The 23,378-nt window shown below is 37.8% G+C and overlaps 1 protein-coding gene across 2 annotated transcripts in view; it reads right to left on the bottom strand.

The window, feature by feature from the left end:
* The window catches only part of cfdp1 (craniofacial development protein 1), a 96,356-nt gene that overhangs the window by 42,561 nt on the left and 30,417 nt on the right, over positions 1-23,378 (bottom strand). For both annotated transcript variants that reach the window (XM_039763016.1, XM_039763015.1), the window contains exon 5: positions 19,405-19,536. In XM_039763016.1, coding sequence (XP_039618950.1) covers positions 19,405-19,536 — 132 coding nt within the window. The remainder of the gene's footprint in view (positions 1-19,404; positions 19,537-23,378) is intronic.

Below are 23,378 nucleotides of genomic sequence, written 5' to 3'. Positions count from 1 at the left end.
GTACAAAGCATGAGCCAGCTTAAAAACAGTTATGTAGTCACGGAGATGAATCTCCAAAAAAAATGAACTGATATATACTCTGGGCACCTAATAGTTATACTGTAGGTTGTGAAAATTCTCCTTACTACTAGCCCAAACACTGCAGAGTGCAAAGATTCTTTTTCAGGCCTAAACCTCATCTTTACTAACATGAGGCCCCTCTTAATGGTCCAAAGGTGATGAGGTTTCATGCAGCTCTACATGTTAATCACTGGCTGTTGGCAACTAAAGGTATATGACACTATAGAAGACATACTACACCTCAGAATAACCTCCAAAACATTACATAATCCTTCAAAAATCATCTATTTGCTAAAATATTAATTTTCCATGATGCGGACTATGTTTATATTGTGTAGAAGATTCATGTACAACAAAGCTTTACAAGTAAATATTGCTGTAGAGTAGAGGTCCTCAACTCCAGTTCTGGAGGGCCACAGTGGCTGCAGATTTTCATTTTAACCTTTTTCCTAATTATTGATGTTTTTGCTGCTAATTAACTTCTCTTGAATTAATTTTGACTGACTCTCGAAGACTCAGATCCCTCAATTGTTTCTTTTTACCATAATTAGCAGCCAAACAATAATGAGATACAAAATGAGTCAAAACATGACCAGCAAACTGTGTCCATCATACAGTATCTGAAAATAAAGAAAGGTGAAGGCCTCAGGAATGCTGATCTGCTCAGGTCCCCAAAACATTTTAACGGAGCTCTTAGAGCACAATGAAAGCATCAACAAGCTATGGAGTTAAAGAATGGCTTTAATTAAAGACAAAACTTAGCGCCTAATTAAACAACTGCTTGGAGTGAAACTGGTTGGAGTTTCAAGCCCTGACTTAGTTGGTCTTCTGCTGGCTCACTCACTTCACATTTCATTTCTATTTGGGTGCCATTTAAGGAAAGAAATGAAGCAATCAGAGGAATGATGAAGAAATTCAGGGGAACAAATCTTTAAAATAAAATTCAATTAAAATAATTCAAAAGATGTTAATTAGCAGCAAAAACAGGTCACTAATAAAGAAAAGAGTTAGAATGAAAACCTGTAGCCACTGCGGTCTTCCAGGACCAGAGTTGGGGACCCCTGCTGTAGAAAACTGAAGGTAACCCTCCATTCTGTACATAAAGCTGGGCTACCAGAAAGCATTCTTGGACTACCAGGTCTGCAAAGATGGTAGCTCAGTAGACAGCTATATCCATTTACAATTTGTCCATTCCTGATATACTACACCCAAAAACACACTTAAATTAAAAAAAAAAAATTAGGCATCAGCTTAGTACTGTATGTATGTAGTTTATTATCCAATGTTCCAGGCTGCCATTAGATCACCCTCTTCGCATAAGACAATTAATGTATGTTGTTAAAAGTAAGTAAGGCCACATGCTGCTGTACTGAGAATCACCCTCTACAGGAAAACAAAACAATTTGGTTAAATGTGCCTCAAGTTGCAATCATGACTTACTACAAATTACTTTTGTCAATGTTAAATCTTGACTCTCAACAGTCTCTCCTTTTTCCTTAATGTCCATAAGTTAGCAATTTCAGTGCCAATTACGTAAAATAGTGAGATACTAAACTGTCCATTTGAGCATGACGTGCATGCAGTAATATCTTAACATGTATGCTTTTTCTCATTACTCAGAATGACCAGCAACCTGAACAAATCATTTTCCACATCTGCAAAGACATCTTACAAATGGAAGTAGAATCTGCAGAAAATATCTGCTTTAACATCACTATTCCACAAAATACAGAACAATTGCAGCCAATTGTTTTTTGTTTGCCTTCATAATAAAGCCTTTGTTTAAGTTTTAAATCCCACACAGACGTGAACAGTCTCTGGGAAACACACTGATGTGGTACCTACCTTCATTGCACATGGAAGCAGTCACTAGAAACAGGATTTGATGGGCCCTGGGAATCTGTATTACTGGGAACGTTCCAGAGCAAATGGAATGTTTCAAGTAAATGAAATTTCCTTTCACAACAGCTGGAATGCACATGTCTGACAATGCACTTTCTTAACTGTATGTGTGCAACACTACTGCATAAGTTATAAGTTTTAATATTAAAAGCTTGGCAATAAATCAGATTACAACAGCTCAGGAAACATGGTATCAACCCACCACCTCTAAAGCACAAGTAATAAATGCATTAGCTTTTGTTTGTCCTGGTTTGTGCTTTTAAATGTAGAATTAATGCTATTTTTCTTTTAGGAATATTATCAATTTTTTTTTTTAAGTCTGTGATGTCACCCAGAACTATGATGACAGCTCAGGGACTCAAAGCAGACCTTGTTTCTTCCTTTTGTTTAAGGTACTTTTCCAAACCCTTTATTTTTAATGATATTAGGTTGTCCACTGTTGTTGCACATTTGGATATCCGCTATGGATCTGCACATGCCATAGGGCATGATGACTTGGTGAACTGTAAAGTTTGTGCAAAATGGGGTAACCAAACAACCTAGTAATTTGCAAAAAACAAAATCCTTTGGATAATTTTAGCATGTATTCAATCCTTCGGTCTAATCTTCGGTCTGGAGCCAGGCCTGGAGGTGGGGCTCAATGGCGAGCGCCTGGAGGCCGGGCCTGCACCCATGGGGCTTGGCCGGCCGAAGAGACAACATGGGTCCCTTTTCCCATGGGATCACCACCTGTAGGAGGGGCCAATGAGTTTGGGTGCATTGTGAGTTGGGTGGTGGTCGAAGGTGGGGACCTTGGCGGTCTGATCCTCAGCTACAGAGATGGAATGTTACCTCTCTGAAGGGGAAGGAGCCCAAGTTAGTGCGCGAGGTTGAGAAGTTCCGGCTAGATATAGTCAGGCTCACCTCGACACACAGCTTGGACTCTGGAACCAATCTCCTTGAGAGGGGCTGGACTCTCTACCACTCTGGAGTTTCCCCCATTGAGAGGTGCCGAGCGGGTGTGGGCATACGTATTGCCCCCCAACTTGGAGCCTGTTCATTGGCGTTTATCCCGGTGGACGAAAGGGTAGCCTCTCTCCGCCTTTGGGTGGGGGGATGGGTCCTAACTGTTTGTGCATATGCACCAAACAGCAGTTTGGAGTACCCATTCTTTTTGGAGTCCCTGGGTGGGGTGCTAGAGGGCATACCTTCTGGGGACTCCCTTGTACTGCTGGGAGACTTCAATGCTCACATGGGCAATGACAGTCAGACCTGGAAGGGCGCGATTGGGAGGAATGGACCCCCCCTAATCTGAACCCGAGTGGTGTTTTGTTATTGGACTTCTATGCTTGTCACGGATTGTCCATAGCGAACACCATGTACAAGCATAGGAGTATTCATATGTGCATTTGGCACCAGGACACCCTAGGCCACAGTTAGATGATCAACTCTGTGGTTGTGTCATCAGACTTGCGGCCACATGTCTTGGACACTTGGGTGAAGAGAGGGGCGGGAGCTGTCAACTGATCACCACCTGGTGCTGAGTAGGCTTCGATGGTGGGAAAACAAGACAGATCTTAAAGTGAACTTTGTAAGATTAAATGGGTAATAATATGCAGATCTAACACTGAAAAAGATAAACTAACAAATGACCATTATTAGTCAAAGATAGCAAGGCTTTCATTTCTGAATGATTCCAACTATTCATTAGAGTGGGATACCTTGTACCCAGAACAAAATGAAAGGGAAACCTGCAGATTTATTGACTTCAAAGCTTTCTAAAGAGAACTATGTTAAAAACCAATTATATAAAAAGAGAGAGTTCTGATTTAATTAGAGAAAATATTTAAAAACTAGACATTAAGCCCGTTACAATAACGAGCGCTAGAACAGTAGTGCATTAGTAGGTACAGTCTATATTAAATGGCAAGGGGCCTTGTATGTGGCTGTAATAGGCGTCACTGTATTGTGTGCCTTTAATTTTCTCTCTCAGTAATACTGGTTTATATTTCCGTAAAATGCCTGTAATTTTGTCTGACAGTAATACAGTGGAACCTCGGTTCAAGACCATAATTCGTTCCAAAACTCTGGTTGTAACCCGATTTGGTCATGAACCGAAGTAATTTCCCCCATATGATTGTGTGTAAATACAATTAATCTGTTCCAGAACGTATGAACTGTATGTAAATATATATTTTTTTAAGTTTTTAAGTACAAATATAGTTAATCATACCATTGAATGTACAACGTAATAGTAAACTAAATGTAAAAACATTGAATAACACTAAGAAAACCTTCAACAACAGAGAAAACTAACGCTGCAAGAGTTTGCGCTATAGCCTTATGACCCACTTGCTAAAAACACTTCTTTTTAATGAGTTTTAAGCACAGGGAAAAAATGAACATTTGAAAAATCCGTAATTTAATAAACAACCAAGAAAAGTAACATTGCAACAATGCACGTGCGCGCCTGTGTGTGTGTGTGTCTGTCGCGCCCCTGAGTGTGTGTGTGTGTGTGTGCGTCTGTCTGTCTGTCTGTCTCGTGTGTGTGGGTGTGTGTCTGTCTGTTTGGCGCGCACGCCTCTTTGGTTTGTGTGTGTGTGTCTGTCTGGCGTGCGCCTCTTTGTCTGTCCGTCTGTCTGTCTGTCTGGCGCGCGCCTCTGTGTGTCCGTCTGTCCGTCGCGTGCCTCTCTGTCTGTCTGTCTGTCGCGCGCCTCTCTGTCTGTCTAGGAAGAGACTGAACATGTGCCGTGTGGCCCCACGCATGCGCACTTCACCAGAAGACACATACACACAGACACCTGGACGCACACAGGGGTTTTTATTAAACCTTATCAAGCAGAGTCATTTTTGCTAAATCGCTTGTAATTTGACCTCTCCAAATTAGAATCATTGCTGTTATTGAACTATCTGGAGTATAAACACATGTTTGGTCTCTTTGTAAAGGTAACATTCTCTAGTTTCACCCTTAGTAGTCAGAATCACTGTAGGTGTGACTGATCAAAAGTTATGCACATTAGAACTCACAGAAAAATGAATTTTTTTGTTCTCGCCTAAGTTTTTTGTGAAAATAAAGGCCTCTATAGCTGCAGTAGGTAGGTGGGGACAGAAACACACTATGTACCAACAGAATAACTTGTTGACTACTCACATTTCAAATTTGAAAAGAATACCTGTAAAAATGACATTTTTACACCAGTTTTTATGTGGGCATGTCCAGGTGCTTTTAGAGGGACCTATGGTTTATCCATTATCCACATTTTGGAACGTATGGAAAAAGTGTAATAACTTTTGAATGCTTCAACCCACATATATCAATGAGGGCTCTACTGAAAGCTTACACCTAAAGGAATCTATATCTACACACAGTGTCACTCTATTAGTTATGGAAATTCATATTCCATACTAAAAACAATAAAAAATACACATTTCAATATAAAAATAGTCAAAACAAGTCTTATGGGCCAAAAAAAAATATATATTTTATTTTTTACTTTTTTTTTTAAATAAAATGCACACAAACTATATACATTTTTTACAAACTGTTACAACACAGCTCAGCGTTTTTCCATGTGCCACTGATTGTAGCAATCCCTAGCAGGCAGAAAGCACAAGGACGTGTCACATGTCGCTCTCTGCCTCAGACATATCCATTGTCCGATTGAAAACTGTGGCGCCGAGTACATGCGTCTACGACTTAATCGAGTGTATTTACGCTTATCTGTACGCTTATCCATATTTAAAATGCGAAAAAACTAGGTGAAATCACAATAAACAACCACGCACCAAGTCTGCAGACTGGCACAAATGCCAGCTTCGGGCAGCTCCGATCGGTTTTGTTTACAAGTTGGTATGGCAAGTTACATATCGGCGTGCTCAGCTGCTCAGTTTGGAGTGTCACTCACAGCGTCCAATCAAACTGGTAGATTCTACCAGGGTTTGGAGTTGTGCGTCATCGTTCAGCTGTCTGTGACACTCGTTGGCTATACGAGGTGCCAGTCACCCCCCCAGACCCCTCGTAATTGGCCAACTTAGGTGTCAATCAGAAGCTAACACTTCCGTGTAACATGCTTTAGCATGGTTATTGCCGACAGAAACAAATTACGCCTGATATGACCAATAGAGATGAAAAAAAATGTCGGAGCTAGTCTCGAGTTAAACGTTTTCTGGAGTTTTTGTCCCTTTGAGGATCTATCGTGTGTTTTCGACCTAATCGTTTTACTGGATTATATTCCCTGGAGCCTTACGGACAGAATGAGATCAATATTGCTCGGAAATATTGATGTTTGACTTGCAGAGAGCCTTCAAAAGGTAGTCAAAGGTAGGAAAAGTCAGCTCTTAAAAGTATTTACTTCTCTGTAAAAAAGGATTTAGTGTCAGTGCTGTGGTTGTTGTGTGTCAAAATGGTTTATATCATCGGAAAGACGAGACTCTGAATTTTCATTTGATGTGTAGTATGTCGAGGTGCATGACAGAGGGGCATGCACACATGGCTGTGACATGATTGTGACGTCGTCCAATCGTCGTTATGTACCGGGACCGGTACGTGTGCATGTTAAGGGGTTTTAAAGAGGATAAAGATCTTTATGTATTTTAAAACATAATTAACAAGTACAAGCAATTTATTAGTAAAAAGTTTAAAATGCAATTATAACTTACAGTTATCACTGTCACATGTACAGAGTACAGTACAGCGAAATTCTACCATAAAATACTTAAGAATGTATCTTGTGTGATGAGAGGCTTAACAAATCCAATTTTATTTGTTGCCTATGAAATGCTTAGCTGCTCAACTTCAATGACTGTGCCTTAGAGAATAATATAGTGGGACAACAATACCGGAGTATATACATATTCAAAAAATCATTTATAGAATTATAAATATGTGACAAATAATAAATAACATAAAAAAAACAAATGGACTGTTGAGATAAAGCTCCACCTCATTCTCACTGAACTAGATTTTAGGCAGAGGTAGCATTTATCTGATCACAGTACAGAAAAGAGGCATTTGTTAGGATGGCTGGAGTCACAGATAATTTAGATAATCTAGTTGGTTTGTTTGGATGCTTTTTCTTCACAGAGAAAGGAGAATGGAAAAAAAAAAACACAGTGATGCTATTTGAAGTTTTTTCATACATAAAATAGAACTCTTTATATAGGTACAAAAGCTGCGACAGTGACAGATTACTTCCAAAAACAGCTGGCTGTTTCTGTGTTGCAATTGCAGTATCTTAAGATGCTTACCTAAAAAGATTTAAAATAATGTATCCCACAGTGTTTTTTAAACATCTGAATAATCAGACAGAAATAATTTCATTTTATTTTTCTGAGGCAGTACTTTTCTGTCCCTGTTCTATGAATTTTGGTACCTTTGCTCTACCTTTTCCTTACAGTACAGAAAGGTACTTCTATTGCTACCAATTCTTCCTTATAATATCCTTGCTGACATTTTTATTCAGCCGTTAAAACTATAAAAGTTGACTTTTTATTGATAGGTCATGATACTCACACCCTAAAATAATGGACACTATAGTTTTCTAAAGTGCTTTTTCATACTGCAGCTTGCGATTTTCAGACAGCAATCATTAAGGCATCTGCTTGGGAATATTTTTAAAGGTTTAAAAATGGTTCTATCTCAATTGCTCGATGGAAAGTTGTCAAAGGTTGTTGATATCCAAAAAGACTGTACCACAATAACTTAATCAATTAACTTTGAAAGCTTAATTCTGGTGTTATCTTTTAGTTAAATACTGTATCTTGTAGCTAAACTTGATTTGTATATGAAATAAAAATTGATCAACCAACTTCTTAAAGTGACATGCACAAATAGTGTTTTCCCATGCTGTAGGTCAGTATTTTTCTGTTTCTGACTCTGAAAAAACACTGTTCATAAGTTGTTTGATCTCCTTAACACCTTAAACTGCTGATGAGAACCTAAAGAAAACATAAGACTGCAACATTACTGTCAACTGCATGTATTTCTAATTCTAATAATTGTGCTTTAAAATTTTCTCTGGTATTATCCATATCAATGTGATTTCCAATTTATAACATGCTATTACATTCTGAATTTGGATCTTACAAAAAAAAAATATAAATAAATAAAAACACCCAGTCTCTTTTAAGTTGCTAAGTAATTGCGAAGTAGTTGCAATATTGTGGCTGTGCAATATGAGTGGTTTAACATTTTACTCTTGCTTCTTCTGTCTAGGGAAGCCCAAAAACTGAAAGGACTGGGAACCAGTGGGGTACAGAATAAATATACTAGAACCGCTATTTTTGTGGAAAAGATGACATACAGCGAATGAGGTTTAATCACACTGTAAAAATAGAAACCGGGAGAAATCTATTTTTAGCTGGAAAACCCGCCTGTGTGTAGGAAGTCAGACTCATGTTATGTTCATATGGAACCAATTTCTAAGCTGCACTATTCTGTGTCACGCCTGTTTAGAGCTTAACCCCTGCACATCAACCTGACACAAAATGCTTGCCAATGAAGGCAAATCCTAGGAAAAAAATATTTCCATTTAATAAACTGCATTTTTTTCGTTGTCCCTTTTCCCTCTTTCTAACCACCACCATTGGCTTTGCTAAGTAAACTTAAACATGACAAGACAAAAAACTTTTCTTTATATGAAATTGTGCAGAACTTCCTTAAAATACCCTAAATCATTCATAGCTATAGAAGCTTTAATTGACGTTTCTAAATTTCCTATCTTTGTTAACAAAAAATAAATAGTATTTTCAATCTGGTGTATCTTAATTTTGTGCAGTGAGCAACCTCATTTATTTTCTGATGCATCTTTGTGTATGTTTTTCCTTTGTCTTCAAGGATTTTCTCTCACATCCCCAAAGACATACTGGTTAGGTTAACTGGTGATTTTTTACTAGGGATGCACGATAATATCAGATTTATATCTGTATCGGCAGGCAATGGTTTAAAATAATTTTATTGGCATTGTACCGATGACTAAATTGGACCAATAATTCGAACCGATATTGATGACACATTCACTGTGTTCCAGGTGTGCCAGACCTTTAGGCGACGCTGTCCTACTGTGCGAAAATTTCTGCGGTGTGGAAGTTTTTCAAAGTGAGTGAGAGCGACATAAAATATGCCATTTGCAACATTTGTTCGACTAATGTTTTGCACGGAGGGATCAAAGTGCGAAATTTCAATACCATCAACTTAATTACACACTTGAAGACACGCCATCCTGACAAATATACAGAATTCCTCAGAGCAAAAGAGGAGAATCCTGCGCCACCGCGCACAAAATCAAAAACTGCAGTTGCTCAGCGTGTTGATCAGTTATTTGAAAAATCAAAGAAATTTGATAAAGATGACCCTATAGCTCAAACAATTACTGTAAATGTGATGGAATTTATTGCTCTGGACGATCAGCCATTTTCTGTTGTAGAAGATATGGGATTTTGAAGGCTGCTTGAGCATCGTGAGCCCCGTTACCAGATACCCAGTCGCCGTTATTTTTCTGACATAGCGCTTCCAGAGTTACATAAGATTGTGGAAAGTCATGTGCACAAACTCCTTGCTGAAGATGTCACAGCCATAAGCTTTACCACTGATATATTGACATCTGATATGAGTGCTATTAGCATGCTTAGTTTAACTGCTCAGTGGATCAACCGCAAGTTTGAATTGCAGAAAGCAATCTTGCACGCCCAAGAATGCTCTGGATCACACACGGGTGCTGCACTCTCTGTTGCGTTTAAAAGAATGTTTGAAACATGGAAAATACCCAAAGAGAATGTTCATGTAGTATTACGAGACAATGCACGCAACGTTGCAAAGGCTAAGGAGGAATACGGGATCCCAAGTTTGCCATGTATGGCTCATACTTTACAGCTTGCCGTGAATGATGACGTACAATCCCAGCGCAGCGTCTTGGATACAATAGCGATCGGCAGAAAAATAGTCGGTCACTTTAAGCATTCACAATTAGCCAACTCGCGTCTCAAAACTATACAAACTGAACTTGGTATGCAGCCGAAAATGCTTCAACAAGACATTTCGACTAGATGGAACAGCACATTCTACATGCTGCAAAGCTTGCTGGAGCAGAAAAGATCCCATGGGGCTTATGCCTCCGATTTTGAGTTACCTGCAACTCTAACGCCTAATCAGTGGGGTTTGATCGAGAACATAATCACACTCCTTGCTCCATTTGAACAACTGACAAAAGAAATTTGCCAGTCTGAAGCCTTGGCTTCTAACGTTATTCCCTCAGTTAATGCTTTAAAACGACTGTTGACTAAAAACGCTCATACTGACTTCGGAGTCAAAACTAGTAAAAACGCTCTCTTGGATGCAGTAAACAATCGTTTCATTGTGATTTACACAGAATCCATGTATTGTGTTGCCACTATTGTAGACCCGAGATACAAAGACCGCTATTTCGATACAGATGTAAAATCACTGGCACTCAAAATGTTGCAAGCCCAGATGGAGTTTGCATCGAACGAAATGCAAATGAGTGAATCACAGATAGATGGTCCACGACAGAAAAGGGCCAAGAAAAATGACGAGATGGCATGCACGCTCTTCGAAATGTACAACGAAATTCTTGAAGAGAACACATTGATGCCTCAGGAAAACAGCCAGATGATAACAAAGGCGAGTTATATATAATAATAATAATAATAATAAAAAAAAAAAAGCTCTGTGGAGATCTTTACAACACTGTTTTAAGTAAATAACTAGGGCTGTTGGATCGAATATCACTATTCTAACATAATTCGAATGTATAAATAAAAACTCTTGGAAGGCAAGATAGAAAAACAGCAATCGAATGCAAAAGAGCGGTTGTTGGTTTTACCTCGCACTACCTTTGGCTTCATGTTACTCAAGACATGCTGGACACTATTGTGGGATTTTACAGATCTGTTTTTGCATGTAACTTTTTAGGATCAGCCTATACATGTTTCTAAATTGTTAACCCATATTCTCTGCTCCTGACGGAGGAGGTGTGAGCAGAGGGGCTGTTTGTACAGTGACTGTTTGCTTAGAAGATACAGATGCTCCTGTAAAAAATGCTGAAAGACTACCTTCACATTGATCCCTTCATTGCGGCCACTTTATCGCTGGTGCTTCGTATACTTAAAAGCCCAATAGCCCTATTGATTTTTGATTGTTTACATTTCTCTCTCTCTCTGACATTTTCTGCTCATGACGTGGGCACTCCTTTGAAGAGGAAGATATGTTTGCATTCTTTTAATTGTGAGAAAGAACTGCCACCTCTGTCTTGTCATGGAGCACAGTTTAAACTTTTGACTAAAGGGTGTTATTTTAATGTCTGGAGGGCTCTAATAATGTTAAAAAAATGTATTTAGAAGGTTGTAAACAGGTTTTCTATGCTGTAATTGCGAAAATATTCGATTTATAAATAAAGAATCCTACTTCGTGGAAATTCACTTATCTGTCTGGAGCGGATTAACCACGATAAACGAGGGTTTACTGTATAACTGTACGGAGAATATTTATAAACAGTGTGGGAGAGTTTCTAAGGGCTTAATATATATAAAAATAACCATACAAACATATGGTTTCTACTTCGCAGATTTTCACCTATCGCAGTGGGTTCTGTATGCACATAGGCACAGATACAACTTGCACAATTACTATTCAATAAGAACAAGACTAGCACCTGAAACATGTCTCTTATGTACACAATTGTACAACAGTTAAAAAGGGGATTAGGGGAACAAGAGTGTAAATTCACAAATACAGTAGTGGCAAGAAACGAATAGCAGTGCCCTGTGAGACAGATGATCAAACCTACTAATCTTACACTGAATGTGATGAGTATACAGGTGGGGTGTCCCCTCTGAATTGATGTTGATATAGAGGCACAATAACCTTGCTAATAATCTTGATTTTGGAATGTTTAACATTTGATACATATGTCAAATAGAGTTAGGATAGTAAACATGACATTTGAGACAGTCTAAGTTACTTTTATATGGTGGCTACTGAAGAGTAAATATGCAACATCATACAGTGAAATGAAACCCAAATGACACTGTTGTCAGAAGGCTGAATGAAGCACATCAGCGTATGCCCTTCACAGAGATTGCCTTCTTTTACACACTTCCAGATTTCAACTGTGTTCTTTTTGTACCATGCACAGTAGCACATCTTTCTGGTGTTGTTCATAGAGTTGTGTTTGGTAAACATACCAAATAACTACAGAAAATGGAGCAGTGTGCAAGCACAACTGTTGTAGACCCTTCAGGATTCTTCTGCCCAATGAAAGACATCCACAACATGCCTGCGGGTTATTTATTGGTACAGTGGAACCTCGGGTCACGACCGTAATTCGTTCCAAAACTCTGGTTGCAACACAATTTGGACCCAAAGTAATTCCCCCCATAGGATTGTATGTACATACAATTAATCCGTTCCAGACCGTATGAACTGTATGTAAATATATATTTATTTAAATTTTTTTTGTGTGCTTAAAAATTTTACATTTTTAAGCACAAAAATAGTTAATTATACCATAGAACGCACAGTGTAATAGTAAACTAAATGTAAAAACTTTGAATAACACCGAGAAAACCTTGAACAGAGAAAAGTAACATTGCAAGAACATTGCTTACGAACCGCTCGCTGTAAACACTTTTTTTTTAATGAGTTTTAAAAGCACAGGGAAAAAAATGTACATTTGAAAAATCCTTAATTTATACAAAAAACTAACCATAAAACAACCAAGAAAACTAACCTTGCATGAGTCGAGTTCTGGCATGAAGGAAGCGAGGAGGAACTGGGTGGAGAGGAGGTTACAGTTTTGAGGGAGAGTCTGGCTCCGCGATGGACAGATGTTCTCCTTCAGGTGTTTTCTCTCTTGTGATTTCTTCGGTTTCTGGTGTTTTTAGCTGTTTAGCCAGTGGATCATACTTCACGAAATAGCGATCTAATGTGACTTGCCTTTTCCTACGCATTAAAATTTTTCGGAAATGAGAGACGACATTGTCGTTCATCATGTTTATCGCTCTGTTCGTAACCGCTTTGTCAGGGTGGTTCTTCTCAAAAAAATCTTGCCACTCGTTCCATTTTTCCATGATGGCTTTTATCGCATCATTTTTTATAGCCACCCTTTCCTCTTCTTCCCCTGAGGACTGCTCCTCAGTGAGCAACCTATGCTGCTTCTGCTGGAATTCAGCGAGTTCCTCCGTCATTCTCGATGTCCTCATTGTCCACTTCAAGACCCATGCTCTTGCCCATGGACACAATCTCATCCACAACAGGAGACTCAAAGCTTTCTAAATCTTGTTCAGGAACGCATTCAGGCCAAAGTTTCTTCCAGGCTGAGTTCAAGGTCCGGTATGTGACATCTTCCCAGGCTTTATCAATGAGGTTGATGCAATGACCGATATTAAAATGGTTCTTCCAGAACTCTTTCAGGGTCAAAGACGTCTCCTCGGTCACATTGAAACACCTGGCGAATAGTCCTTTGGTGTACAGCTTCTTAAAATTTGAAAGAACCTGCTGGTCCATAGGCGGAAGAAGAGGAGTCATGTTGGGGGGAGGAACACAACATTAATAAAGTCATACTCCTCAACCACATCATCAACCAAATTTGGAGGGTGTGCCGGTGCATTGTCCATCAGAAGAAGGCATTTTTGAGGCAGATTATTCTCTTCAAGATATTGCTTCACAGCGGGAGCGAAAGCCTCATGCAGCCATTCCAAAAACATGGTCCTTGTGACCCAACCCTTTGTGTTTGCTCTCCACATCACAGGCAGTCTGGCTTGGCTTACATTGTGCTGCTTGAAAGTACGAGGGTTCTCAAATAAGTAAATGAGCAGCGGCTTGATTTTTATGTCGCCACTAGCGTTAGCACACAGCAAAACGGTTAACCTGTCCTTCAATTGGTTTATGGCCGGGCATAGCCTTCTCTTCCTGGGTAATGTAGGTCCTCTTCGGCATCCTCTTCCAGAACAATCCGGTCTCGTCGCAGTTGAACACTTGTTGCGGGATGTAGCCTTCGTCCTCCACTAATTTGGTGAAATTTTTCACAAATTTTTTCGCAGCTTCAGCATTGAAACTAGCAGCCTCTCCATGCCTTACCACACTATAAATGCCACTTCTATTACAAAACTTTTCAAACCATCCTCTACTTTAAATTCCTCACTTTCGCCACTCGTAGAAGGTTAGTTTTGCAGCAACTCGCCATGAATTTTCCTGGCTTTCTCGCACAACATTGCCTCGCTAATGCTATCCCCTGCAAGTTGCTTCTTGTTCAGCCACACTAGCAACAGTTTTTCCACCTCTTCCAGCACTTGAGGCCTCTGCCTGGTTAACTCCTTTTGCAACATCAGCTGCTTTAATGGCCTCTTTCTGCTTCTTGTACTTGGCGGCACGATCAGTAACACGAACGCCACGTTCATACTTTTCAATAGTTTCTTTCTTTAATTCGATTTTAATTTTCTTTGAACCTTTCTTCTCACCGACACTACCACTCTTCACTTGCTTAGAGGCCATGGTTAACTACAAAATTAATGCAAAAGCGCACAAAATACTGTAGAGCACAAAGAGTTCACAGCAAAAGCACGCACGTTTGACCAAGAACGATGCAACACATGCGGAAATCATCGGCGCGTACAAACCGGAAGGGAAACTGACTTGTTCATCAACCGAGTGTGTGGTCGTGAACAGATGCAAAAGTCTGGCAAACTTTTTGGTCGTAACCCGATTTGTACGTGTTCAGAGATGAACCAAGGTTCCACCGTATGTTTACTTTGCTTAAACGTTTGCTGTGTGAAACCTGGCCAAACTAACTGTAAAATAAAACATCCTCCTCTGCCTCGGAACAAAGCAAACAGACCAAGAGTGTGAAAATGTCTTAACACTGCTCTAATACAGGACCACTAATTTAGCTAACTTTAATAAATGTGCCAGGAGACACTGCAAGATTAAAGAATAGAACAGTACAGGTGTAGCAGTGTTTGTAGTCAGTCAGTATTCACAATATGCAGTGCTTGCACTTTTTACAACCTCACAATACTGTAATGCTGTAGATGTTAACTGGATGGTAAAAATGATATGTGGAATAATCCCCAAATCCATGACATACTGATAAAGGTTAAAACCCCTCCTCTCAGAATGTCTAATTTACTTCATTTTGTATTGAGTAGGTATTCTTGGATGCATCTTCCTCCTTTATTTTGAACCTTACCACCAGTCTGTCACACTTTGGCCAATACATATATGGCTTTCCCAAGGCATAAATACATCCTTTGCAGCTTCTAGCTTAGAAAAAGGAAGTCCAGCTACAACTCCTACAAACATTCCCCTTCACCACAGTTGATCAGAAATCCCATTTTGTTTCCACTGGACCACTTATTTCATTACACTTTGCATATCTGGAGATCGGCCTTTAATAGAAGGGCATAAGCTTAAAGTTTTCGCTTATTTACAGTTGAGATCAATGCTCAAATCATGTTGACTCAAATTACTTATTCCTCTCCTACAAAACCATCTTCAAGCACTTTTATAATACTCTTCACTTTCTATAAAGCTGGTCTCTTCTCTCTGTTCAGCCTTGAATATATTCTTTTACAAAAGAGTCTATTTGGCTATATGATAACCAGAAAATACAGTACATTTATTGATACACTGGAATTCTACTCTTCTTAAAAATATAATTTTACTTTCTACAAGTACAAGCTGTCAACATAATGAATATGAAATTGTACAGAATAAACACTACCACATGAACTTTTCCTCTGACCCGTTCTGTCACTCCTATATCCCAAAAGTTTCAGAAACTCTTAGTCTCAAGTTCTAAGAAGATTCATTCAAAGCCTCTTCTTTGTCTACATTTTTGTCTTTCAGCATTCAGCTATCCCCACAAATCTTTCTTCGTTCAGATTTATCCTCTCTTCCCTCATCTTATCTGCTGTATTCCCTTTAGGAACTGTGCAGTGTGGTGTAGTGGTTAATTTCTTTGGACTTCAAATGTAGAGGATATGGGATCAAGTCCTGCTACTGACACTGTGTAACCATGAAATTTAGCTAGTTGTATTATAAATGTTGTAAGGAGCCTTGGATAAAGGTATCAAATAAATAAATAAATGTTAAAGTTTAAATGTGAAATCACTCAGTTTTACCTTGATACACTTGTTTACTATTAGGTAACCAAGTGGGGATATTTGCCTTAACGTTAAATAATTAATTTATACTTCCATTTGTCTAGCTGCTGATTGAAGAATATCTGCTGAGATCTGCATGTTATAAAAATAATAATAATAAGCAACTTGAACTGTGAAAAAATGTTCACACATTCATTTACAAAGCTGGCTTCATAGTAGCAAACAGTCCTTACAGAACACATCAAGCATAACATAAATCTGGATTTTGGCTATTAACATGCTGAGTCAGCTCCATTTCAATTCAAACTTTTCTCTGCATTTTTAGAGCTGCAGCTGGTGACTACAAGTAATAAAAGAATAAAGCATGAAAATCATTTTCACTACTGGGGAACAAAGAGGGAATGTGTCTAATGGGAAAAAACAAAAAAGTAAACAAGACTGATGGGTTACATACATAATTATTTTAAATAATCAAATGTTGCAACCTTTAAAGAACATACACATAACATTAATCTTCAATATTCATGCTCAATATCACTTAACCAAATTAATGTACAGTACAGTCAAAAAAGAAACCAATGTTAAAATTTATTCAAATCTCCACATTAGTGTTACTCTTTCTGCAGATATTTTCTCTAATAAAAACTGGGTCTTTTTAAATATTTTCAAAAAGTTGCTGAATTAGAAATAATAGTTACATAAGAGGTGTGGATGAGTACTTGAATACATAGATAACTGTTTAGGGATGCCAGTATCTGAAGCACTGTTCAGGTGGTGTATATGCGCACTGAATTAGAGGCTCGCATGGTACTGACTTTTTGTTCCTACTCTTGGCCACTTCCGGCCCTTGTTTCATTCCCCACTAGCCATTCCTGACAAAATGTGTTATATGTTTTGAACCTGTATGTGGTGTAATTTGCATGCGGTGTAGGGTTTGTTTAAAGAAATACACTCATAGCAGTTTGTCTCAGATGACAGCTAGAAGAGCTGGGCAGAGCCAAGTTACTATTTCATATTAACTTATAGGTATAACAAGTGTCCAAAAAATAAAAGTGTACATCTACAGACAAGTAAAATAAATAAAGAACACCAATGTTTTTGATCAGAATGTAACAAATTGGAAGCAAAGTATATGGTTAGTCAAATGTATCATCAGTAAAGTTGGCAAGTGCAACTCTCATTTTTACTCTGGAAAACACAAAACTTCAATTAAGGGAAAGAGCTCATCAACAGAAGTAACAGACAATTTGGTGAGGCTAGTTTCATTATATTTAAGAATGTTTCATTAAATCTGATCATTTTAAAAACCAACAAGGAAATTTCCTAAGTAATTATCCATGTAGCTATCTTTACTTCTACTTCAGATATGAAATGTCTGTTCTGCCAAAATTACATTCCTTCCCCTTAGCCTCTTCTTTAAAATATGAAATCTGGTCATCCCAATAGATACAGTAGATAGATACAGTATGTCTTCTTTGGCATGTGTGCCACTAAGACAATCATTTAAAATATGTGATATTCATACACACACACACACACACATATGCAAGCCAACCGTAGTACAGCCGAACATGCTGCTGATCCTATCAACAAGAAGATAAATCAATATTCATACTATATGAAGGAAATGGGACAACAGTATTTCAACCCAGCCTTACAAGCTGCTAAGCATATGCAGCTCAAAGTCTGGAATAATTATTTTGAAAAATCATTAAAAAAAAACATGCAAATAAAAAACACCAAAAAAGTAATGCTGCCCTCTGTATTGTATATATTGTATTGTGTGTGAAAGTTACATCTGGTAATATTTTGACACTGAAACCAACACTATTGTGCACAATAGTTTAACCACTTCAATTTTGAATCACATGAGACTGAAGCATCCTACAAAATATTTCAATCCAATGACAGAAAACCATATGAAAAACTAAAACTGCTGTGTCCACAACCTCAGCCTGAAAATGTGATTTTGTCTCACCATAAAAACTTTGTGGAAAGTAAGGTCTTACAATAAATATAATAAATAAATAAAATATATATGTGTGTGTGTGTTTGTATATATGTATAAAATACACACTACCTGTGAAAAGTTTTAAAACACTCCTAATTTTCCAATGTTTATATATGTTGAAACCACCTATTCTGTTATATGGTGCGAATTAGTAGGAGGTTCTACCAGGCACGACCGTATGGAAGGCAGCATCCAGGATCCTTGGATGGGTTACGAGTTCAATGCCAGTCATTGGAATGTAAGAGAAAACCAAGCTAACCATATAAATTCCACAAATATGATCTATAAGCTGAAAAATCAAGCCTAAACACTTTTGAGCTATAAAGAAAAATGCTAAATGCTAAACAGCACACCATCATGCTCCCCTACTTCAACAATTTTTTTGTCTGGTTTGACATATGGGGGAGGTGGCAACTCCATAAATCTATTAATATATACCTGTAAAACTCCTACAGTAACATTCAAGTAGCCATGAAGTATCTTTAAAACAAAGTACAATGCACAGTACACACAGGCACATACTGACAGCTGCTATTTGAATTATGACTTATCAGTTCTGAAAAAGAAGTAGGGGGTACACAGAAGTGTGAGCTCTAAGCCTAAAATTAATGTAGGCTGTAGGGGATGCCACTAAGCCCCAAAACTAAGACACAGTAATACTCTGCACACTTTCAAGTTAAAATAAAGAATATTTTTTCGAACAATGTACCATTTTACAAACCTCTCCAAAAATCAACCAAAATAAAAAATAATTACACAATTCTTCCTCCTTTCTACTCCAGCTGAGTGTTTCTCCCATTTATGCTGGACCTAGGAATGCTTCCAGTGCCATACCACGACTTCTAGGGATCACTTTCAGGCCATAAGGAAAGTAGGGGGGTCCTCCCCCGACAGCACCCTCTACTGGTATGCAGGGATGCCAACAGGGCTGCATTTCCAGACTCCACATCCTAAGCACACCTGCAGAGATTTCATGCGAGGACTACTGCCACCTAGCGTATGGGGGATGGAATTGCTCCGGGCCATCACTTTTCCTTCCATTATTTGATAATGGCCAGACACAAAGTTATTTGTTTGTTCCACTGGCCAGTCCATCTGTCATTATTCTCTGCTATCCCATCCAGGTACTTTCTTTCCCGGCCAGGATGTCTGTCCTCAGTCTATACTAAAAAAAAATTGTTTTCCAGCAGGTTCTCTAGTTTCCCCTCTCATTCCCAAGAATGTGTTAATCAGGTTGATATATATAGCACAGTGGAATTCATGCTGAAATGTCTAACCAAAATGCAAATGTTATCTATTAAAATATAAACATGTTGAAATGACATGTTACTCACCCAGAGCTGCAGGCTCCAGAATAGCTTGACACATTTGTCTCTTCAGTGTTTGGTTCCTTTCCAGAATCTTCTTCAAGCTTTTTAATGAATGACTTTGCCTCTTTAGAATAGGAGTCTACTTCTTTACTCACCCTTGAAAAAATAAAGGATAAAAACAAAGTTCACCATAAAAGAAAGTTTACCTATTTAGATTAATATTCCAAATGCTAATCCAGAATGGGAATGGTGGTATACATAAGGATTAGTGTTAACTTACAAAGTTCCCCAAAGTGTCTTTTGCAGCAAATATGCCGTGTTTACTGATTACCCCGTTTACTAAATGTTTTCTTGGAAATTCACTGTGCAACCAGCTTAAACAAACAAACAAACAAACTTCTTTTCCCCCAGAGAACCATGATGCTATTACAGAGCTGAACTACCACTGTTGGATGGTACAGTCCCAACCTGAGTATTCAACACTGACCATAGCAGTAGGAAAAAAATGAGTGCAAAAGCTGTGAATACACAAAACATATATGCCAAATGAAACTGGAAATACATTGGTTTATTTGTGTTTTAAAGGTACTGTCTTTTTTGTATTGACTTGTATATGATCTGTATGTAATATGTGCGCCTTATGCCTTTAATAATATTACCCAGATGCGGCAATGATGCAAACAAGAAGGAGTGATGAATCCATGTGCCTTAGAGTTGCACTTATTTGGCAGCAGCGGCAATGAATGAGCAGTAACTTGAGAGAGATTATCTGTTATTGAATTTAAGGGGGACAAACCTTAACCTGGTGCCAAAGAGCTTTTCAACTGGAAGCAAATTCTCACTGTCAAATGGAACTTCAAATGTAGTAACTATATAATTATAAACTCAGTAATCAACAGTAAATTGCACTTTAGAACTAGTCACTTCTATGATCACCATTTTTAAATTGTTAATTTGTATCACCATTTATAACTAAAAAAAAAAAGACAGATTTTTCCTATTGCACTGCTTTGCTTTTTGTTAACAGGTGTACTACCAACACAATCTAAATCATTTTCCAGCACCTTAGAAGTATTGTTTTGTTTTCCTGATCCTATTACATTTCACTCTTGAACCTCAGATCCCAATTCAATGTTGTAAAACCATTAAGCATTTATCCTAGTAAACAACATCTGAACTAGTGTGGTGGCGAAGTGTCAACCGTTGCATGGCTGCACTCGGGTCCTAATCTGGATCTTGAGTTGGTTTGTCATGTGGTTGGTGCGGCAATGCGCTGTAGCAATGCGTGCTCCTGAAACCCAGTAAACAAAAGCTGGCTTCCTTTCTGATTAAACATAAACATGGAAAAAAAACTTCACATTACTCTGATTTTTCTTTTATTATTATGACTGCTTTAAAAATGGCCATTTTAAACAGCATATTTAGTATTGGGAGATCGTACTTAGTAACCTCAACCAAAACATGTCTTTTCGAGGCGGCTGGCTTGACACATATCCTTAAAACAAATGTTAAATGAAAAATGAAGTTTACAATTTTTGCCAAATCTGTAAAGGGGAAAATGATTGAATTTAGTTTAGTTTAATTTGGTTATTCCTTGACTACCACCACCCTGCTCTGCGAACTTATGAAATTGGGGTGCTCCTCACATTTGATCTACCTTTCACAAGTGGATAAAAAAAAAATAATAATAAAAAACAAACAAATACAACCTATGGCTCTTATGATGTTTTAACAACTTTTAAAAATATAATGAAGCAATACTATTTATCACTCCAATGCAACATTTAGTACTTTCACTAACTTCCTTTGTGAAATGTGAACAGATTCACCATACCACGACTTATATAAAATCCTTTTTTGTGGAGGAGTGTCAGTCCATGCATGAGTCAAGTCCTCCATGCAAAAACAAAAAGTAATGAAACTCAAAAATGTATAATAAAAATGAAGTGTCACTAAGAAAATTGATATAAATATTTGCAAATACAAATTCCATATTTTATATATTATATACACATACACACAAACTTTTTAACATGTGAGTGTCTTATTGCAATTGTATTATTGCCACTGTTTTGAGTAGACACGCAAATAAGAATTGCATTGTACTATGCACACAAGACAAATTTAACTTAACATTCTCAATTAAATCAAAGGGGACATCACCTGGAATGGGGATATTGGGACTCACACAGAGCCAGGCGTTCTAGATGGCAAATCAGATTCCAACAACAAGTTGGTCAACTGTCAGGAAAGGTGCATGCGGAAGTTGCTTGAGGTAACTTAAACCATAAAAGTAAAGAAGCAAATGTCACTTATTCATAAATTAACATATGAGAAAAGGAATTATGTAAGCATCACTTTGTAAGCACAGAGTGAACAAATATATACTCGGTATGTATAGTACATTATACTAAAAACAGCTTCAGGTTTGCCTTATCTGCACATTATAATGATTTAGTATTTCCCCCAATATTATAATTTTATTGGTAGAACTATAAACCTGCTTTACATCATGGTCCGAAACAACCAACAATTTTAACTATTTGGGTACATCTTTCAAAAATGTTATGTTTTAAGAAATGCAAACTACAGTTAGTCATTGATTCTTCACAAGTAACAATAGGGAATCGATCATTGCCATTTTTAAATCAATTGAATAGGAATCTGCTTTATATTAAAGCTACTGAGCCACCACAAGACCTTTGTGGGCTACGTTTTTAACTTCATAATACTGTAAAGTGCTGTTAAAAAGTGTATATTTAATGTCTACTGACCCATGTAAATGCATTATATTATCATTGTTAATTCTGAGTATGTCTAATTATTAAAAATATTTAATAAACCAAAATTTGTTAACAGACTCTTTAAAAGTAAGTAAAAAATGTAAAATGCTTCAACTTTCAAATCAGTTAACTAAGGCAACACTCACACCTGAATGTATGCCTTGTGTACATCTTCTAATCTGTATGTTGGAGCAGAAGAACCAATTATTCCAGAAAACAATGTTCAAAGTTTCAGGTTATAAAAAAAGAGCACTTCCAGAAACTTGCAGAAAGATCGTTGTAAACTTTCTGATGTAAAAATGATTTAATGTATTTGAACATGAAATCTATTCACAATTCACCATTCTAAGGCAGATCAGAAATTCTGTTCCACCCAATCACTTCCTTTGTCTGCATCTTCTCGTAGAAGCTCCAGCTCCTTCTTGCCATAGAAGTTCTATTCAATACACTTAGAGGCTGCTTTCACTGCCAAAACCTAGAATTCCATGAGACAGTGCACCTGATCCTCAGAATTTGCCTTGTGGATGGTATGTCTACATGGCAACTCCACAGTATTTTTTCAAACAGCACTATATGGATCACCTGACACCAAGGCACTTGCTGGCGAACAGCACTGTCAGGCATGGCTCCAGGAATGGGAACCAGTATTCCTGTAATTAGGTAGGTTATTTAAGATTTAACAAGAACATTCAAAAGGATGAAATTATGGATTGGTCTTTGTCTGATCTCTTTCCTTTAGATCTGGTGTGCACAACCTACACATGTGATCTTACAAAACGTCTCCTGACCATATAATCTCTTCCTCCTTTTGAAAATTTCTTGTATTTTTTCCCCAATATCAATAAAGGCTTTCTATTTTAGTACGAGGAAACAGGTCAAAAATATTCTGCACAGCCTGCTTGTGATTATCAAGCCAAAATTTATTTAAAAAAAAAATTGTTAATGTCTTCCAGGGAGGGTCATTACCATTTTTAAAGTCCGTACTGAGTCAAACTGTGTACTGTCCCCAGTAAATGACAAAAGTTGCATGGCACTTTATAAACTGTTTAAAAGAGATCAGTAAGAAAAGCCTTTTCCTTATGACATCAGCTCCAGGTGATACCATAATCAGGACAAATTATTTCCAGACCCCAGCAGAACCTAAAATGTCCCCAGTGGCATGATGTCCTAATATTCTTGTTTGCTCAAAGAAACTGTTTAATTAGGGCTAAACAC

The sequence above is a fragment of the Polypterus senegalus genome, chromosome 9 (genome assembly GCF_016835505.1).
Source record: "Polypterus senegalus isolate Bchr_013 chromosome 9, ASM1683550v1, whole genome shotgun sequence".
Classification (NCBI taxonomy): domain Eukaryota; kingdom Metazoa; phylum Chordata; class Cladistia; order Polypteriformes; family Polypteridae; genus Polypterus; species Polypterus senegalus.
This window is presented reverse-complemented; position numbering and strand designations above follow the sequence as displayed.